The sequence below is a fragment of the Phascolarctos cinereus genome, unplaced genomic scaffold (genome assembly GCF_003287225.1).
Source record: "Phascolarctos cinereus isolate Bilbo 61053 unplaced genomic scaffold, phaCin_HiC Scaffold_726;HRSCAF=1367, whole genome shotgun sequence".
In the NCBI taxonomy this organism is placed as follows: domain Eukaryota; kingdom Metazoa; phylum Chordata; class Mammalia; order Diprotodontia; family Phascolarctidae; genus Phascolarctos; species Phascolarctos cinereus.
The window spans coordinates 234,030,212-234,050,307 of NW_027556098.1; the positions used below are offsets into that span (position 1 = coordinate 234,030,212).

General features: G+C 38.7%; 1 protein-coding gene across 1 annotated transcript in view; it reads right to left on the reverse strand.

Annotated features, from left to right (window-relative positions):
* The window catches only part of GALNT5 (polypeptide N-acetylgalactosaminyltransferase 5), an 81,843-nt gene that overhangs the window by 11,976 nt on the left and 49,771 nt on the right, over nt 1–20,096 (reverse strand). Inside the window, exons 6-9 of the mRNA XM_021004964.2 lie at nt 15,243–15,360; nt 14,173–14,496; nt 5,388–5,468; nt 3,208–3,369 (exon numbers count right to left, since the gene is read on the reverse strand). Coding sequence (XP_020860623.1) covers nt 3,208–3,369; nt 5,388–5,468; nt 14,173–14,496; nt 15,243–15,360 — 685 coding nt within the window. The remainder of the gene's footprint in view (nt 1–3,207; nt 3,370–5,387; nt 5,469–14,172; nt 14,497–15,242; nt 15,361–20,096) is intronic.

Here is a 20,096-nt window from a genome sequence, read left to right on the forward strand (position 1 = left end):
TTCTTATATTTTAAGCTTTAATGCAGAAAGGTTCCAGACATCAGCTTACCCAACTTCTCACTTCTCAAATTTACCTTTCTGTTATGAAATCCTTTCTTTTAATTGGAAGCAATGATGAAAATGACATCTATACTTTTAAAATACTAAGTTTCATGCTCAGAATAAATTCTTGGTGCCTTCTGGCATTATCATTCATGCCCACATGAATCACCAGAAGTGGGTAGTGGTTGTCAGTTTTGACAAGTCTTGGGAGGTTCTCAGTCATATTCTGGATACATTGCCCAAATACGGTAGATTTCTCAATATTTTTGTCAGATTAACCAGTATATAATTTTACACTCCTCAGAAGGGAGTCACCAGCCACTACTATCATTGCTTTTTATTTTAAACTATTAAAAGTTTTCCTCTCTCCTTATGGCTTCTGTGAATCCACATCATTCTTTGGAGTATAAGAAGCTGTCTCAGAGGGTATAATTTCTTCCTCTTGGAAAAAAACCTCATATCTATTATTTAGTTCCAAGCATTCAGTAACCTTTCTCCCTGTTTCTTCATATCACATTGTTTCACCCTTAACCTTTTGACATAGATGAAAATTCCTTTCTGCTTCTTCAGCTCCTTTTATCATCTTTACTTTACCTTGAAGCATTTCCTTTATTTTTTCCAGGAGCTTTTCATTTTCTCTGCTTTCTTAAAGGGGGAAAGGCATCATCCTTCCCTTTTACCTCCTTCTCCAGAAGAAAGACTTATCTGCACTTTGTGCAAAATGTCTCTTATGCGTGACAGGTCAAAAGTAAAAATACTACGATGTCTAAAGGTTATTGCAAAATTCCCTTTGCATTTTATGCCTGCTGGAAGCGAGATCATTAGTTTCCTGTAATTCTTGCTGGTAGCTGTCATAGACAGCTCTTATGGCAAACTGATCATTTGCCCTACCTCTTTGCTTTGTTGGGCCTCCTGTGAGGCTTTATATATTTGGAGTGGATTTCCAAATTTTTCTTGCTATATGCTTCTTGACCACAGTTCTTTCTGACCAGTGACTTGTTTAAGGTTACATAGCCAGCAAACTGTAGGGGTAGACATTTATCCTAGGTTCCTGGACTTTTCTTATTCTTTCCATTAAATTAGGGATTCTTAAAACCTCTTTTTGTGTCATGGACCTCTGGCATTCTGATGAAAGTTACGGACTCCTTTTCAGGATAATGTTTTAAATGTAGAAAATAAAATGCTTAAGATTCCAAAGGAAATAACTTGTAGTGAAAACAGAGATGCAATTGTTTTCCATCCAACATCACAGACCTCCTGAAATCCATCCACAGACCATCCTTTAGGGGATTCCAGTGACCACACATTAAGAACTTTTGCATTTAATGTCTCCTTTCTTTCATCAGGGAATTTGGACCAACGATCTGAAGGTATAAAAGTTGTGCTTGTGAAGAAGGAGGCTTTGAAAAGGGTAGGTGCCTTAGTATATCCAGCCCTATTTGAAGGTAGGTATCCTAAGTCATGTGTTTCCTGTTCCCTTGGGCTGCCGAAAGTTCAATCTATTTTCAAATATCTTTTGCCACTATCTTGCCATGGTACCTGAAATCCTTGTCATTTATATAATTTTTACCCTCTTTCTGGAGACATGTACATTTTTTTTATGTAAGTCATGATGCTGCATATATAAACCAAACAATTTCAAGTATCTACTATTTTTCTAACACTCCACTAGCTAAAATCACCCAGCTCACACATTAGCAGGGATAAATTTGTCTGATTAACTCAGTAAAACTTCTTGTCATCCTCACATAGAGTAGGATCTTAAGTAAGGAGAAGATATCTTCCCACCTTCCTTTGGCTCCCCCTGTATGGTATCCCATCAGCCCAGGACAGCATGCTTTATTCCTTTCCCTATTTTAACCCTCATCCTTCACTCCTTCAGTTCTATATCCTATTTCCTTATAGCCCTTGTCAGTTCTAAGTGAGAAGTCTGTGATAATGGACAAACCTCACAAAATAATACCTAATAATGAACTAGCCATACAAAATAATTCCAAATAGTGTGGTAGATGTCATGATATAGTAGAGAGAACACAAGACCGGAAGTCAGAAGACCTAGATTCTAGTTCTAGCTGTGCCAATAACTAGGTGTCTAATTGACTGGCGAGGGCCTCAGTTTCTCTCTGGGCCTCAGTTTCCTCATCTGTAAAATGAGAGGGTTGAATTAGATGATCCTTAAGGACCCATAGATCTCTGAAATTCTATATGATTTTTGAAATGAGGGAAAATCAGGAATAGATTTGCCCAGCTACAGTATGACATCACAGTAGACAGCTGGAAGATTTCGTGAATAGAATGGATATTTGGCAAGGGCATCAAAAGGAGTGGGTGAGTACAAAAGACAAATTTTTCCAACTTGAAAATTTTGTCTAGAGCTGGCCCGGTCTTCTCTGTCTTCAGGAAGGCCTTAAACACAGAGTGAAGACATGGTTGACTACAAACACGATTTTAGGAATATCAAGAAATTTCCTCCTTCACCCCCCCACCTCCTCCCAAGTAAGAGTCTTGACATTCCATCACTAAGAATTATTTCTTTGATTTATAGCTTTGTCCCCTGTTACCATGCAATATTAGAAGAAGTAATATGTGAAACCTGACCAGATATTTGTATTGACACTTAATGTGCATGTGTATATCTGATACTACTCAGTAAAAGAAGAATGGGGAGAGGGCATGAGAGCCCTAGGTACCAGAGGAAGGCTAAATAAGAATAAGAACAACAATGAGTACTAAAGTGGAGGCTGGCCAGCTCCACTCACTTCCTAACTTAGTGTAGAGATGGCCCCTGAGTGTCTTAGATTATCCAAACACTGCCTCTAAGGGTCATCTTAGAAAAAGTGAAGCCTCTGTTCCAACCTATCAGCTCCAGTATTGATGCTGTTATTGACCAAGAGAAACAAAGATGATTGGAAACAAAGATATGACTGATGGAACCTAGCTGCAGCTGGAATAATGGGTTTTCTCTGGAGAACTTAATGGGAAGAGGGGAAAGGACTAAAGCAACCATTAAAAGTGTATATATTTGCCTCTCTCAATGAATCTTTATGGAGCCTCCATTATTATCAAATAAATGTAAACCACATGAGGCTTGCAATAGGGACTCCATGTTTGATTTTATTGAAAGCTGAACAAGTTTTATAAAATAGACATTACCATTCTACTTACCTGTTCGGGATGAAGGACTCCCATCAATTTATGTAGCCATTTCAGCTTTTTGTTGTGGATATCACAAGGGTACAGACTCAGGTTTCTTACAACAGGCACAGGAGCTAAGCACCTGTCTCCCTGTTTAATAAGTTTTAACCAAGTATAGTTGAATTGTTGGGACTGTGGGAATAATGAGTAGATTATCATCAGAAATAATCACCATCACCAGAAAGTTTGTTTTGTTCACCTACCCACTCCTCAATACAACTGGCTCCTATTTGCACATGGGTAACATAAAGGCATGCCCTGTTAAATGTTTATACCATCACATGAAATTTCCCAATGCCTGGATTCTTCCCTAGCCCCACCCTCATTTGTACCAAGTATTCCAGTGACTATGTATCAGGTGTTAGGGAGCAGTACCAGTTTAAAGAAATATCGTCCTGGGATAGAGGTTCATCTTTTCAATTCTGATTATACGTTTTACCTGCCACCTGCCTGTTCAGATTCCTAGGGCTCTGGCTTGTGCTAATTTGCATGGCTAGGAAGGGATGAATTTACATGCTACAGGCTCTGACTCTTCCAGAACTCTTTCCTAGCTCTAGCAGCCTATGACTCTAAAGCAGGCCAGTGACCAGCTGCTGCCAAAGCTTTGGCTTCACTTCTGTATGCCCCAAAGAGCTTCAGTAAGGGAGCTATCTATTTCAGTAGATTGTGTGGTGTGAGCAAGAAGAGGAACTGTCTAGTAAGGCTATAGGTTAGTGGAAAAGGGGGATTGTTTTCAGCCTCATGGACAGAAAGAAAGGGGATTTTGGATGATGTGAATCTAACATATTCTTAGGATTTCCATGATTCATCATGCTCTTGAATTTGTTGTGGCCAGAATATAGCAGTTAGTTCATCAAGGGTCACATTGGGCATAGGTCAATCGTGATGACTTTGCAAAATTTTCCTCTTCTACTTTGATAAGTAAGAGCTGCTTGCAAACTGCTTCCTCTGGTTTCTTATTCCTTTTGTCCATCTCTTAGATCACCCTCCCAAATCATAACCCTCTCCAATTAGAGAAGAGAGATCACAACCCAAGGCCCTTCTTTCCCAGATTCCATGAGGAGCAACCTGAAGTTGGATCATAGTCTTTGTTTTGAGAAATGGGAATAGGTAGAGCCTTACATAGGAATTTTTTCATCCCAGAGCAAGTGCCATAAACCTAGAGCAAATGGCTCAAATTGCACCCTCAGTTGATTGGGGTGGGATGGGGAGGGAAAGGAGTCAGAATTCCTTTGGGATACCTACAAAAGGCTGACACTTGGGAAGCCATCAGAGAGGACCAGAGAGAGACAGGAAAGTAGCTCTCTCTAACCATCTGGTAGCATTCTCTTTTATCTGGTTTATTTTGCTAATTCAGTTCTGAACTCTGTTGTTTCTTTTAAAGGCTAATTGTCAGTTCCTTCTAAATTTGGTGCCCTGGAGAAAAGCCCCAATCATCCTGCCTTAGTCTTTGTTCTGCACATAGTTTATGATCCTGAAATTCTAAACATTTTTAGATTTAAATTTGAGAGGGGGTATATTGAAAATAGAAATAATTTGGTCTGAGAATCTTGCATTGGGAAAATTATTTCATGTTTTTGGAGCCAAAAACTTTCTAAAGACCTGATTTCACACATGTTCCTTCTTCCCATTTCTACCTGTGGATCGAGGGTTATTCCAGTTTATTCCTAGTTAGCTGCTCATTCTGCTTACTTAGCAACATAGAGCAAAATTATTATTAGAGTCACCTAGCTGGCTGTGTTGGGGACAGGGAAAAGAGACTGTTCAAAGTTTCCACCACAATCGAGAGAGTTCTTGACCTTTCTCTAGCCCATATTTCATTTGGCAGAGTTTATAGTAGGGGATCTCCATCATGACTCAGGGTCTGGGATTTTCTTAACATTCCTAAGGCAAGGGCATGGAGGGAATCACAACTGTGTGTCAGTGGTTGGGACATGAGGTTTTCTCGGCTGCTAAGGAGCCCACTTGTGACCCGGTGATGTGATCAAAGTGGCTATGACCTTTGACAGGAGTCACAGGCTTGGTATATGCACACATGGTTCCTATGGTGGATGGAAAGCCAATGATTCATTTCTCTAAATGAGTGAAGGGCCACAGTCTTAACCCCATAAGTCTAAGTAAGCATTATAGAAAACCCTGTTACAACATACCTTGCTACCGACATCACACTCTTCCAGAACAGCTGTGGTGTTCTCAAGAGAAATGCATTTGCCCAAGGCTACGTTAATTATCTGGAAAACAAAACTTAACTGTGAATTTAGAAATATCAGTCCATAGTGGAGTACAGACCTGTGAGTGCCACAAGAAAACACCTGGAGTATAGCCTTGCAATGAGGCTAACAGGTAGCTAAATGAATTGTTTAGCACTATATGTTTTGACTGAGCAGAGATGTAATATAATCTAGCCAAAGTACAGCTGCAATCTGTTAACTTAAGCTTGGTGTGATTCAGCCCCAGAGCCTGCAAACAGAAGCTTTTAATTAACCCTTGCCTGAGACATAGAAGAGAGCATGGGCAAAAGGCAGGATGGAAAATGTATTTTTCCAAATACAATTCCTCCACTGCATACATTAAAGGTCCCCACACAGACTCAGAATGTTAGCCAAACCGAGACTTACAGGTATGAGAACAATGTGCCCTGGTTGATCTCTTTCTACCATTTGACCTGCTTGGATACTGATTCATAATGGAATCAGTTCCTCTCACCTGACAGCGAAAGACAGAGGATTCCAAGTCAGTCTCTTCCTAATGTCTCAAGTAAAGCTAATACAGGAGAAAGCCCTAAGTCACCTCCTTGGCAGGTCTCTAGCTTGAGAATAGATTTAAAGAGCTCAGAGATGAGGCAGGTCATCATTTAATGCAGAAAGACATAGGCCCCTTTGCTCTCTCCCTTGTTACACGTTCCAGGGTAGCAATGGCGGGAAGTTAGGTTGATAGGACAACCTGGACACAGGGCAGTTAGGAGGGACAGTGTACAGTGTTGGATTTGGAGTCAATAAGACCTGAGTTTGGATACTGCCTCAGAAATGTAGTAGCTGTGTGACCCTGAGCGAGTCACAAAAATTCCCAGACTCAGTTTTCTTACCTGTAAAATGAGGGAGATGAGAACACCTACCCTTAAGGAAACAACCACCCACGCTTAACCTAGGTGTTATCCTCGACTCTTCACTATCTCTTACTCCTCATATTGAGTCTGTTGCCAAGGCCTTTCAATTTCACCTTTGAAACATCTCTCTCATATTCTTTTTCTCTCTTTTGACCCTGCCACTACCCTGGTATAGGCCCTCATCTCCTCACACTGAAATATTGAAATAGTCTGCTGGGTGGCCTGCCACAAGCGTCTTCCCACTGCAGGCCAGCCTCCATTCAGCTGCCAAAGTGATTTTCCTTAAGTGGGTTTACCTACTCAGTGAGCTTCACTGGTTCCCTACCACCTCCAGGATCAAACACAAAATCCTCCAACGTTCAAAAACTTTCATAATCTAGCTCTCCCCACACTTCAGTGTTCTAATACTGCATCGCCTTTACATGTCCTCTTTCCCCCATGTCCTGGTCTTTTGGCTGTTCCTCAAACAAACACCATCTGGCTCCGAGCATTTTCAATAGCTGTTCCCCGATGCCTAGAATGCTCTTCCTCCTCATTTGTGCCTCCTGGCTTCCTCCCAGTCCCAGCTAAAATCCTACCTTCCATGAGAAGCCTCTCCCAGCACCTCTTAATTCCAGCGCCTTCTAGTTTGTGCATAGTTGCTTGCAAGCTGTCTCTCCCTTTAGAATATCTGCTCCTCTAAGGCAGGGATTGTCTTTTGACTTTCTTCGCTTCCTCAGTGCTTGGCACCTGCCTGGCACATAGTAGATGCTTAACAAATACTTATTGCCTGCCTACTTCATGGAGTAGGTGTGAGAGTTAATTGAAGCACTTTGCAAACCTTACAACGCTTTACAAATGCTGGTTGTGATGATTCTATCTGAGGGGTGGAGTGGTAATATGGTGAAAAAAGCCCTGGATTTAGAATTGGAAGGCCTAGTTTTGAATCTCAGCAATGCTGTGTGAGCTTGGGCAAGTCAGTTAACCAAATCTGGGCCTTAACTTCCTACCTGTGTTTTTTTCATGCCTAATTTTCCTTGAGACATGTTGTATGTTGTCTTTCACATTAGACTGAGAGCTCCTTGAGATTAGGGACTGTCTTATGACTTCCTTTGTATCCTCAGTGCTTAGCATAGTGCCTGGCACACAGTACGTGCTTAATAAATGTTTATTGACTGACTGAATTTATTTTTACTATATTTCCATTTCTTGATTGTCACCTCCATCCTCTATTCCTTTAATTTTCTGTAATAATGCTGTGTCTGAAACCTTGAGTACTAGAAACTTCTATTCCTTTAGAACCTCACTTTCCTACTGGTGACAACATCGGTGGAGAACCATTCAGATGTGTCTAAGACCCTTGCCCCTAACCATAACCTCCCTATACTCCATAAATTCTTGGACCCAAGATGCTTTATCTGGAGGTTAGTTCTCTTAAATTGACTTAGCATTTTGCAGGTCAGCTTGCAACCTAACATGAACATCCTCTTGTAGACCTAGTAAGGTGCTTAATTTATGGCCCCATGTTGAGGGAAGGTGCACTGCCCAGGCAGAAAAGGTGTCAGATATTAGGAGGAATGGCCAGATACTGATGAGGCTGTGAATGCCAAGGTCGAGGTGCCCCTTCTCTATGGAACTATCAGTGTTCTTCTTTCCATTGTATCCTCGAGACTATTGCATCCCAAACCTTGACCTGATATGTTCTGCTTCCACCAGATTCTGGTTCCTTCTCTTTTCACTATCCATTGTTCACTGCTAGGTGGTGTAGTGGATAGGATGCTGTACACGGAGATGGGAAGACCTAGCTTCAAATCCTGCCTCCCTTCACTAGTTGGGTGAATCAATTGACTTCTTTCAGCCTTAGTTTCTTCATCTGTAAATTGAGAAGGCTAGACTTTGATGGACTCTATGCTCAACTTATTCTCTGGACTGTTCCATCTCCTCATCTGCAGCCTTGACCCCTTTGTGATGACTCTATCCTGGAGCTTGTTCTTTCAATGGGTGAGCCCTCAGTTGGGACAGCAATTTCTTGAGAGAGCCTAGTTATGCTCTTTGGATCACTCATGCAACAACCTCAACCCATTACAGACTGAGCATTTTTTTCTGAGAGATTGAGTGACTTGCCCAAGTCACACAGCCAGTATAGGATTTGATGGGATTTGAACCTGGGTCTCCTGAATATAAGTCCAGCACTATCTAATGTACTTCTTATAGAGAGGAAGTATAGCATAATGTGACATTTTCAAAGTGTGGTTCAGGATCACTGGGAGTCCCTGAGATCCTTTCAGGAACTCTGAAAAGTCAAAACCAATATGTTACTTACCTATTAAAATGCTCCTCCCTTTTCTAACTTCATAACTATGTGAGGGTGGATTTTTTTATATACTGCACTATCATGACAGATTGAATACAGAAGCAAATATGAGAATCCAACTGTCTTCTATTAAGCCAGATATGAAAGAGATTTGCAGAAATATGCAAAATTATACCACTCTTCTCGCTGATTTTTTTTTGGGAAAACATAGTCATTTTTCATTAAAAATGTTATTTATGTTAACATGTAATCGATTTATTATTTTTAAATGAATTAATATATAATTTAAAATTGGATGAGTTTTAATTTCTAATCCAATAGATATTAATAGATAAAACCAACACAAACAAAACCTCTTGGGAAGGTCCCCAATCATTTTTAAGAGCATAAAAGAGTCATAAGACCAAAAAGTTTGAGAACTTCAGGGATAGTGGAAAGGATCCTGCATGAGGAATCTGGAGACCTGGGTGCTAGTCCTGGCTTTGCTAATAAGACATATGAAATTCCTTGGGGAATTAACTTCCCCTTCTCAATGGCCTCATCTGTAAGATGAGATTCAAGGAAATAACATCTCTAGCACTATAATTCTTTGATCATTCTTGTATTTGGCCTTTATGTCTCCCCATAGACTTTTAATCTCTCAACTAATGTAGAGAGATTATTGAGGCCTTTCTGCAAGCTGGTTAGCTAGTGAAATCTGGAGAAGGCATAGTAAGTTGGTTTAAATTGAACCTATTGATTCATCAAAGATTTCTCCTAAGTTAACTGAGTAGGGCAAAGAAAACAAAATTAATTTCCTGGAAATAACTGACATGGAGATCTGATTTTGAACACAGGATGTTGAGGGGTATTTGGATTATGGTCTAGTGAAGTGGAAATTGATAAAGCCAGGCTGGCATAGTTTTGTTTGGCCCTAGGAGTAGATTCTAAGAGAGGGGAAAAGATTCCAGTTAAATTTAAGTCCCCCACCTCTGAATGGGTGTAGTCTTTACTTTGTTTTTCTTATCAGCAATTCTCTTCATTTCTTTGAGCCTCTCTTACCATGTCTCTAAAGTGGGAATAATAAATCACTACCTACCTCAGTGGGCTGTTGTGAAGAAAAGAGCTTTGGAAACTTTTTGAAGCCAGAGAAATGGGAATGATTATTATTGTTATTCTGCATGGTTTCTGCAATTTATTTTCTTGTGTATTTGGGTGGGGGCGGAGGGGACAAAAAGATGGTAACAATTTGTTGCTTCTCTTGCCTTTATCTAAAGCCTTATTTAACCTCAGTATTGCCCAAAGGAATCAACCACTCCTCACTTTTCTGCGGTAGACCTGCAAGTCTCAAGAAAAAAAGAAAATGAATAAACCCATTTCAGGTGGGGACCAATAGGATAGAGCTTCCTTGTAATTCAGCCCACAAAGGAAACTTGGAGGTCACATTGGCTAAACCTCTCAAATTAAAGATGAAACTGAGGCCTACAGGAAGTGACTTCTCCAATGTCACTCACTTAGTTAGTGAAGAGTCAGGAGTACAGGACTAGTAACCAGATCTCCTAGGCAAGTAACCTTTCCATTTGTCAGCAGTTTGAACTGACATAAATACAAAGTTCCAGTCCCTTTTCATTACTCAAAATTGGCCACCAAAACTTAATAATTTACTTCAAGTAAAAAAAAAATTGTATTCTTTAAAAAAAAAAAGCCTTCATTGGTTTTAACATTTTCTTGATGGACAAGAGGAAGACAAATGTGGGAACAGGAAATGACACGTGGAATCTCTTTGCTTGAATTCTTTAGTTTAGTATATCTTAGGTAAAGGTCTAGCTTAGAAAATAGTAGATTAGTATCATACTTAAAGAAGAAAGACAGATGTACCTCCTACTGTACAAGATCTTTACTTAGAGAAGCCAGCACAGTAACAACCAGAAAGGGAGATGTTCCTAGGAGAAATGTATAAGGAGAAGAAAATCTCAGAATCCGCTTTTTGAATGATTGTTTCATTTTTGTTATGTATGGTTTGCATGTTCAGGCACCATTTTCTAATGTTAGGCCTCTTGCCTATAAAAGACAGATCTCTAGTATCCTCTAGTGGTGAATGTCTGGTAATGTTCCTTCAGGGGATGATGGAAACGAATTCTTGAAGATGATCAATATCACAATGCAAGAAAAATGGGAAAGTTAGAGTCATGATCCATGAAGTCCAGGTGGGGGCCCTGTTTCAAAATTATAATATGATTTTTGAGCTGTTTTGCAACATTTTAAGGATGTTTCCTACAAGATGGTGATTGTTTTTTTCTTTTACAAAATAACATCCAGATAAATGACAGAAACCTGCAAGTCCTTAATGATCAGCTGCCTTCTATTTGTTTTGTATATTCTTATGTAGATATTTGTTGTCTTCCAGATTTAGAAAGCGATCTCTTCAAGGACAGGGATTATTTCCTTTTAGCTTTTCCATTTCCAGTGCCTGACACAGGGCTTCGCCCGAAGGAGGCATTTAAATGCTTATTGATTGGTGGGCTTAAAGCAGCTAGGTTTCACAGTGGATAGAGTGCTGAGCCTGTAGTCAAAAAGACTCATCTCCCTGAGCTCAAATCTGGCCTCAGACACTTACTAACTGTTGGACCCTGGACAAGTCACTTAACCCCACTTGCTTCCATTTCGTCATCTGTAAAATGAGCTGGAGAAGGAAAGAGCAAATCACTCCAGTATCTCTGCAAAGAAAACCCCAAATTGGCTCACAGAGAGTCAGACGCAACTGAAATGATAAAACAACTACAAACTTGTTTTATGTACCCTTTTTTATGTGTGAACAAATCATATTATAGACTTTTGGAACAGTTGAATTGTATATATCAGAACAATTCTTTAGATGTTCATCTTTATTCCCTTTCCCCTTTCTTCTCCTGGATTTCTATTACCTACTGTTGGGAAATGCCTAGGCATGATGGTAGTGGTGGAGACTTCGTGGAAACCCAACCTTTGTGGCTAGTCTCTTGGAACTGGGCATGGTCAGTCGTATGGGGTGGGAAGAGAGGCTGCTGAGTTTGTGTATTATGAAAGACTGAGTAAATTCATTCCCAAAGTCATCAGAAGTACTATTTACTTTCCAGGAAAACTCTTTGAAAACTGTGAAACCTTTACAGAATGTGAGCTATGGTTAGAAAGAAAAATACCATTGGCCAGGAGGAATGGCAAAACTTTCATATTCCTGGATACTGGGATGAATCACTGCACTCATTTTCCAACTTTGATAACCTCCTTAAAGAAGTAAATTCTCTAAAAACAAAGCCCAGAAGTAAAAAAAAAAAAACCAAACCAAGCAAATATTTGTAAATAAAAAGGAAATTGGAGATAAAAAAGTAAAAAGAAAAGGTAAACCAGGCTGATGAAGACTCATTTTCTTGTTGATTTGATAATGGATTTAGAGCTCTTAGAAGGGACATTTGAAGCCAGCTCATCTAGCCCCCTAATTTTGCAAATGAAGAAACTTAGGACCAGAAAGCTTAAGTGATTTGTCTGAGGTCAGATAGGTAGGTGGCTGATTGAGGATTTGAACTCAGGACTAGTTCAATATCAGCATGCTTTCTTTTGTATAACACTGCCTCTTGAAGCTTGGCCATATGTTTGTCATTGTTGCTGTTGTTGTTATATTGTTTCAGCTGTGTCTGACCCCATTTGGGGTGTTGTTGGCAAAGGTACTAGAGTGGTTTGCCATTTTTCTAATCCAGTGGATCCATTTTATCAGACAATCATAGATTAAGTGACTTGCTTAGGGTCACACAGATAGGAACTGTCTGTGGCTAGATTTGAACCTAGGACTTCCTGACTCCAGGCTGTGTTCTATCTACTGAGCCATGGGCTGTCTCTGGCCATATGTTTAGTTACTTTAATTTCCTTCTATGGTAAATTTAAAACACAGACTTAGACATACTGTCAAAAGAATCCTAAATCACTGGCAAGTACTAAAGGCCCTCTGCTTATATTTCTTCCTTTATTGTTTATACTTTCCATTATGGATCTACACTCACACCAAGTTGTGCTTGCTCACTTACACCTTTCATCATCATCATCATCATAATCAACATCAGCACCACTAACATTTGCATAGAAGTTTAAGATTTGTGAAGGCCTTTATAGTATGTTGACTCATTTGATCTTCATAATAACCTTATGAGATGGATATTATTATTAATCCCCATTTTATAGATAAGGAAACTGAGGCTGAGGCTGAGGGGTGTTCAGTGTTCCCAGGGTTACAGAGTTTTGTGAGAGGTAAGATTCAACTCGGATTTTCCTAACTCCAAGCCCTGCACTCTATCCATTCTGCCACCTATTTGTTACCTTTGTCATCTATGCCTTGGAAATCATTCCCCTTTCTCTGCCAAACTTCATCTCTCCCCTACTTCCAAAGCCTGCTCAAAATTGACCTCTTTCATGAAGACTTACTGAAGTCTACTTCAGTTTCACTACTTCAACACCAGATGTTCTTTCCGCACTAATTTATATGATTTACAAGATAGTCATTTGCATTTTCTTTTCTGTGCAAATATTGGTGTGTGTTCAGTACGCGTGTATTTTTCATGTCTTTTTGACCTTTCTTTTCAATTGGAGGTAAATTACATCAAGGAAAGCATTTTATCCTTTGATCCTTGATCAAGATATATACATATATATATATATATATATGTATATATATATATATATGTATATATATATATATACACATATATATATACACACATATATGTGTATATATATGTACATATATACACATATATGTGTGTGTAATATATAATGTGTGTATACATATAATATATATATATAGAGAGAGAGAGAGACAGAGAGAGACAGAGAGACAGAGACAGAGACAGAGACAGAGAGAGACAGAGAGAGAGAGAGAGATCCCAAATCACCTACGAAAATCTTTCACTAATGCCTCATCATCATTATCATCATCATAAGTGGCATTTATATAGTTCTTTAAGGACTGGAAATTGCTTTACTTCTATTATGTCGTTTGATGCTCACAATAACCCTAGGAGACAGATGTTATTATTATTCCCATTTTGCAGATGAGGAAATTGAGTCTGAGAGGTTAAATGACTTGCTCAGTGTCACACACCTGAGGCAGAACTTGAACTCAGGCCTTCCTGATTTCAAACCAATGTGCTATGCACTGTACCATCTAGATGCTTTATCATGACCTGCAGGTATCTGAGCCTGAGAGGGCTAAGCCAAGAATAGATAAGCTCTAGAGATCCTACCAAGCTAGAAAGGTTTCTAGTATACTTCTGGTGATAGACTCTATATGGATGCTGTTCAGGACCAAACAAGATAAATTTGGAAAGGCTCATCATATTTTTTGCTTTACTAACAAATGAATATTATCTATTAAGGCATGGCATGAGTATGCTTTAAGTCAGAAGAGGGAGAACCTACATGAAAAAAAATCATTGATAGTATTTTCTGGTGTGTACTCAATACATTTTAGTAATTAGGCCTGGACTATGTTTAAATACCATAATGTGATCTTATTGTAATTCAAACTTACCACCCCATTGGCTCTCACAATGGGAGCTTCTATGTCTGGGAAGACATTCTCTAGGTACCACTTGAAACTTTTGCACCCCAGTTTTTTCCGGAGTTCTCTTTGTTGAGTGAGGTTTCCGACATTCAGACTTTGGTCCAAGAGACGGTAACCGTGGCCATAGAAAAGCTCTTTGTATTCATCTAACCAGACCTCAGCCACTCGAATCAAGTTCCTCTCTATGGTTTTAATTCGATTTTCAGGGAAAGAGTATGGATTATCTTTCCTGAAGATGTGGCCCACACGGGAACAGGGAATGATTTCAATTTCTCCTCCACACATCCACACCTGGGGTAGGATGATGATAAAAATTTATTTAGTGGATAATAGGAAAACAAAATCTTTAATAAATACACACTTATTTATATTCTGAAAGTATGTATGTTTTAATGCATTTTGTATTGCTTCCAAATATTATAGAACAAAGGCCGTGAGCATATAACTGTTTAATAAATATTGTTTGATGATGATATATATTACTTAAAAATGGATAGTTGCTGTAATAAAATCTATAGGTTTAATTTTTAGTGTACAGGTAGCATTGGAACATTATTATAATTCTATCCTTTGGGTTTGTGCTAGGTGGCCATTTTATAGATACACTCAGAATGCTCAACAGTTCAATAACTTAAAATCCTTGATTGGGGTCCAGGTTGGCCAACAATAAACAAATGAACTTGATAGCCTGCAGATATATTCAGTATCCTGAATGGCATTTAGTATCATGCACAGATCTCAAAAAATTTTGTGCATGTTGGCAAAAATCTGTATTTTATTAATTTTCCAAGTTGTAGCCACTGAGACATAAGAAATGGAAGGGCTTTCCTAAAATTGGTTGATGACAGGCAGCATTGCTCCCAATTCCCAATCTACCACATACAAACATTAACCCAGGTCTAGGGCTCCTAATATGGTTTTGAAGTATCTTCTCTGGTAGCCAATACTATTTTCAATAATGTCAACAAAACAGAATCAGGTGAAAATCTGCCAAAATAGAAAACTGAAAATGCAACTTGAGCCAGGCGTGGCAATACCTTGAATGAAAGCTCCATATTTTCACCACCCCAAACGTCAAGGCCAGGATCATATGTTCCAAGTTCAAAAAAATATTTTTTATCAATAGAAAATAATCCACCAGCCATGACTGGACACCTAAAAATGAAAGGACTGGTTTTAGAATTAAATTCTTTGGAATATGAAGAAAACTGCTATTCTAGCAATAGTTGTGCTCAGGATTAAAAATCTTGGGATAAATAAGTACTGAACCTGTTTAAGACACTCTTTTCTGGTGGCAGGTGACTACAATAGGAACCAGGAGGAGGTTCTGCTTCACATATTGTCAAGTTGAAGCACTGATTGTGTCAAGTTAGGGAACCTTTGACCTTGACCTGGCGGGTGTGTGTGTGTGGGGGGGGTCGTCTCAGCAGACACTAACTTGATTGTTGTAGTTGGAAAATAGTGGTACTGATTTTCAAGTGAGATAACAGCAATATCAATAATATTGAGTTCAAATCTATCTTGAGACACTTACCAGCTGTGTGACCATGGCTAAGTCACTTAACCTGTTTGCTTTGATTTCCTCAACTATAAAATGGGAATGATAATACACCTACCTTGTAGAGTTGTTGTGAGGATCAGATGAGATAATATTTCTAAAAAGTGCTTAGCACAATGTCTGACATATAGTAGGCACTTCATAAAGGCTTATTCTCTCCCCTATCCTTTCCTTCCTTAATACCTTTAAAGTTTTTAAAGCAGTTTTATTTTCCTATGGCAGTCATATGGATTTGTGGAAATGAAGGGGTTTAAGATGGCACTTCAGAATCAGGTCTAAAAGGAATTTTTTTTAAGGAACCCCATTATCAAGGTAATAGATAGAAGGAAATGGTGTAGACTGCAAGACACCGCACTATAAGCTTTAAAACTTTAGCACCATCTGCGAGTTAAGATAGTGGAGTACAAGGAACAGTTCAGTTGAACTCTCCCAACATTCCTTTCCAAACAACCGAATCCCTCAAATAAAATTTTGGAGGAGCAGAACCAACAAAAGGTCAGAATGAGACATTTTCTAGCCTAAGACAACTTAGGAGATTGGCAGGAGAGATCTGTGACAGTGGAGTGGGAGCCAGCCCAGAACATTGCAGGAGTATCAGCAGTGTGCCTGGGAGGTGGCTGCAACACCACCAGCAGCAGTTTTGGGAGCTCTCAGCCCAAAGACAGTAAGAGAATTGAAAAACGAGTCAGAAAGAGATTACAGTGGACTGGTGCAGCTGGTGCTGAATGGAAACTCTGTTACTCATACACAATTCTGACCCAGAACAGGACAGAGAGGAGCACTTCTGGTTGGTCACAAGAGAGCAGGGGTCCTTGTAGCAATTCCAAGGCAGAAAGGAGCACTAGTGCTTATAGCTCCAGGGGGACAGGGAATGTGATCATAGTTAGAGGACCAAGAAGATTGCGAGCACTTGCTAGGGGCATGGCCATTTCTAGGTAAGGGAGAGCACAGACTAGTAGAGCAGTGACCACAACTCTTCCAGAATCACACCACCTTGGAAGAGTCAAAAACTTGTAGAACTCCAGAATTAACTGTGAAAATAGAAGCACAAAGAGAGTCTCAGGCTTGAGACAGTGCCTCTCCACCTCCAAATGAGCAGAGCCCAACTTTAACATAAAATTCAAAGACAAGAAATAAGGTAGAAAAAATGAGCAAATAATAGCAGCAAGAACAATAAGAAAAGAACCTGACCATAAAAACTACTACAGTGGCAGGTGGCAGGGAAGACCAAGATGTAAACTCAGAAGAAGACAATAATGTGAAAAAAGCTACAAGGGAAGCCTCAAAGAAGAATGCTAATTGGACCCAAGCTCAACAAAAATCCCTGAAAGAGTTAAAGAGATGAGTCATAGAGGAAAAACTGGGAAAATAAATGAGAGTGATGAAAGAAAATTATGAAAAGAGAATTAACAGCTTGGTAAAAGAGACACAAAAATATTGAAGAAAATAATACCTTAAAACCAAATTTGGATAAATGGTTAAAAAAGGCACAAAAAAGAAAAGAATTCCTTAAAAAGCAGAATTGGCTCAATGGAAAAAGAGGTACAAAATCTCAATGAAAGAAATAATTACTTAAAAATTTTAATTGAGGCAGTGGAAGCTAATGACTCCATGAGACATCAAGAAACAATAAAGCGCATTTAAAATAATGAAAAAATAGAAGAAAATGTGAAATATCTCCTCAGAAAAACAACTGACCTAGGAAATAGATTGAGGAAAAATAATTTAAGAATTATTGAACTACCTGAAAGCCATAATGAAAAAGGCCTACACATCATATTTCAAGAAATTATAAAGCAAAACTGTCCTGATACCTTAAATGGAGAGGGTAAAACCAAAATTGAAAGAATTCACTGATCACCTTCTGAAGGAGATCCCAAAACCTAGAAAGATTTACATGAACTGATGCTGAGTGAAGTGAGCAGAACCAGGAGGACATTGTACACATTAAGAGAAACATTGTGCAATGACCAACTTTGATAGACTTAGCTCTTCTCAGCAATGCAAGGCTCTAAGACCATTCCAAAAGACTCATGATGGAAAATGCTATCCACATCCAGAGAAAGAACTATGGCGTCTGAATGCAGATTGAACCATACTATTCTCTCTCTCTCTCTCTCTCTCTCTCTCTCTCTCTCTCTCTCTCTCTCTCTCTTTTTCGGTTTGTGTTTCTTCTTTCTCGTGGCTTTTCCCTTTGGTTATAATTTTTTACAACATGACTAATGTGGAAATATGTTTAAAATGAATGTATACATATATCCTATATCAGATTGCATGCCATCTTGGGGAAGAGAGGAAGAGGGAGAAAATTTAGAATTCAAAATCTTATAGAAATGAATGTTGAAAACTAAAAATAAATAAATGAACAAACAAACAAATTAAAAAAAGAAAGAAAGAGATCCCAAAATGAAAACTCCCAGGAATATTATAGCCAAATTCCAGAGCTCAAGAAGAAAATATTGCAAGCAGCAAGAGAGAAACAATTCAAATATTGTAAAGGCACAGTCAGGATCACACAAGATTCAGCAATTTCCATGTTAAGGGATCAGAGGGCTTGGAATACAATATACTGGAGGGCAAAAGGGCTAGGATTACAACCAAGAACAAACTACCCAGTGAAACTGAGTGTAATGAAATAGAGGATTTTCCGACATTCCTAATGAAAAGACCAGAGCTGAATAGAAAATGTGACACTCAAACAGAAGATTCAAGAGAAGCATAAAAAGGTAAACATGAAAGAGTAATCATAAAAGTATCAATAAAGTTAAACTGTTTACATTCTTATGTGGGAATATGATACATGTAATTCTAAGAACTTGATCATTATTAGGGCAATCAGAAGTAGTCTACATAGAGGGCATGAGTGTGAGTTGATTATGTCAGGATGATTTCTAAAAATAAAAGTAGGGGTGAGAAAGCAGGATGAATGGAAAGAAGGGGGAAGGGAGAGGTAGAATGTGGAAATTTTTCTCACATACAAGAAGCTTGCAAGGAATAGCTTTATAATGGAGAAGAAAATGGGGAGTTAATGGGCAATGCCTGAACCCCATTCTCATCAGAATTGGTTCAAAGAGGACAGAAGATGTATACATACTCAGTTGGGTATATGAATGTATCTTGCCCAATAGAGAAATAAAAGGGGAGGGGATTCCCCAATTGATAAATGGCCAAAGGATATGAAGAAATTAAATGAAGAAATTAAAGCTATCTATGGTCATATGAAAAAAAAATACTCTAAATCATTATTGATTAGAGAAATGCAAATCAAAACAACTTTGAGGTACCACATCACACTTATCAGATTAGCCAACATGACAAAACAGGAAAATGATAAATGTTGGAGAAGATGTGGGAAAATTGGAATACTGATGCATTGTTGGTGGAGTTGTAAAACAATCCAATCATTTTGGAGAGCACTTTGGAACTATGCCCAAAGGCCTATAAAAATTTGCATAGTCCTCGACCCAGCAATAATACTTCTAGGGCCATATCTCAAAGAGATCATAAAAATGGGAGAAGTACAAAAATATTTTTAGCAGCTCTTTCTGTGGTGGCAAAGAATTGAAAATTGAGAGAATGCCCATCAATTGGGGAATGGCTGAACAAGTTGTGGTATACGAATGTAATGGAATACTATTGTGCTATAAAAATGATGAGCAAGTAGACTTCAAAAAAACCTGGAAGGACTTGTATGGACTGATGCTGAATGAAGTGAGCAGAACCAGGAGAACGTTGTACACAGTAACAGCCATGCTGTGAGATGACTAACTTTGACAGACTTAGCTCTTCTCAGAAATGCAAGGATCTAAGACATCTTCAAAAATCTCATGATGGAAAATGTCCAGAGAAAGAACCATGAAGTTTGAATGCAGATTGAAGCATACTATTTGCTCTTTTTTTCCCCCTCTGTTTTATTTTGTTTCCTCTTTCTTGTGGTTCCTCCTATTGGTTCTAATTCTTCTTTACAACCTAACTAATGTGAACACATGTTTGGTGTGAATTTATATGTAGATCCTATATCAGATTGCATGCTGTCTTGGGGAGGGAGGCACAGAGGGAGTAGAAGAAAAATCAAAAACTCAAAAGCTTATGGAAGTGATTATTGAAAACTAAAATTAAATTAATTAATAAAAAATAAAAAAAATAAAATCTCAGACACTTAATAGATGTTTGATGCTGGGCAAGTTACTTAACCCTCTTTACTTCAGTTTCCTCATCTATAAAATCAGGCTGGAGAAGGACATAGCAAACTACTCCAGTATCTTTGCTAAGAAAACCCTGGTGGGGTCATGAAGAGTGGGACATGACTGAAAATAATAACACCACCATTATA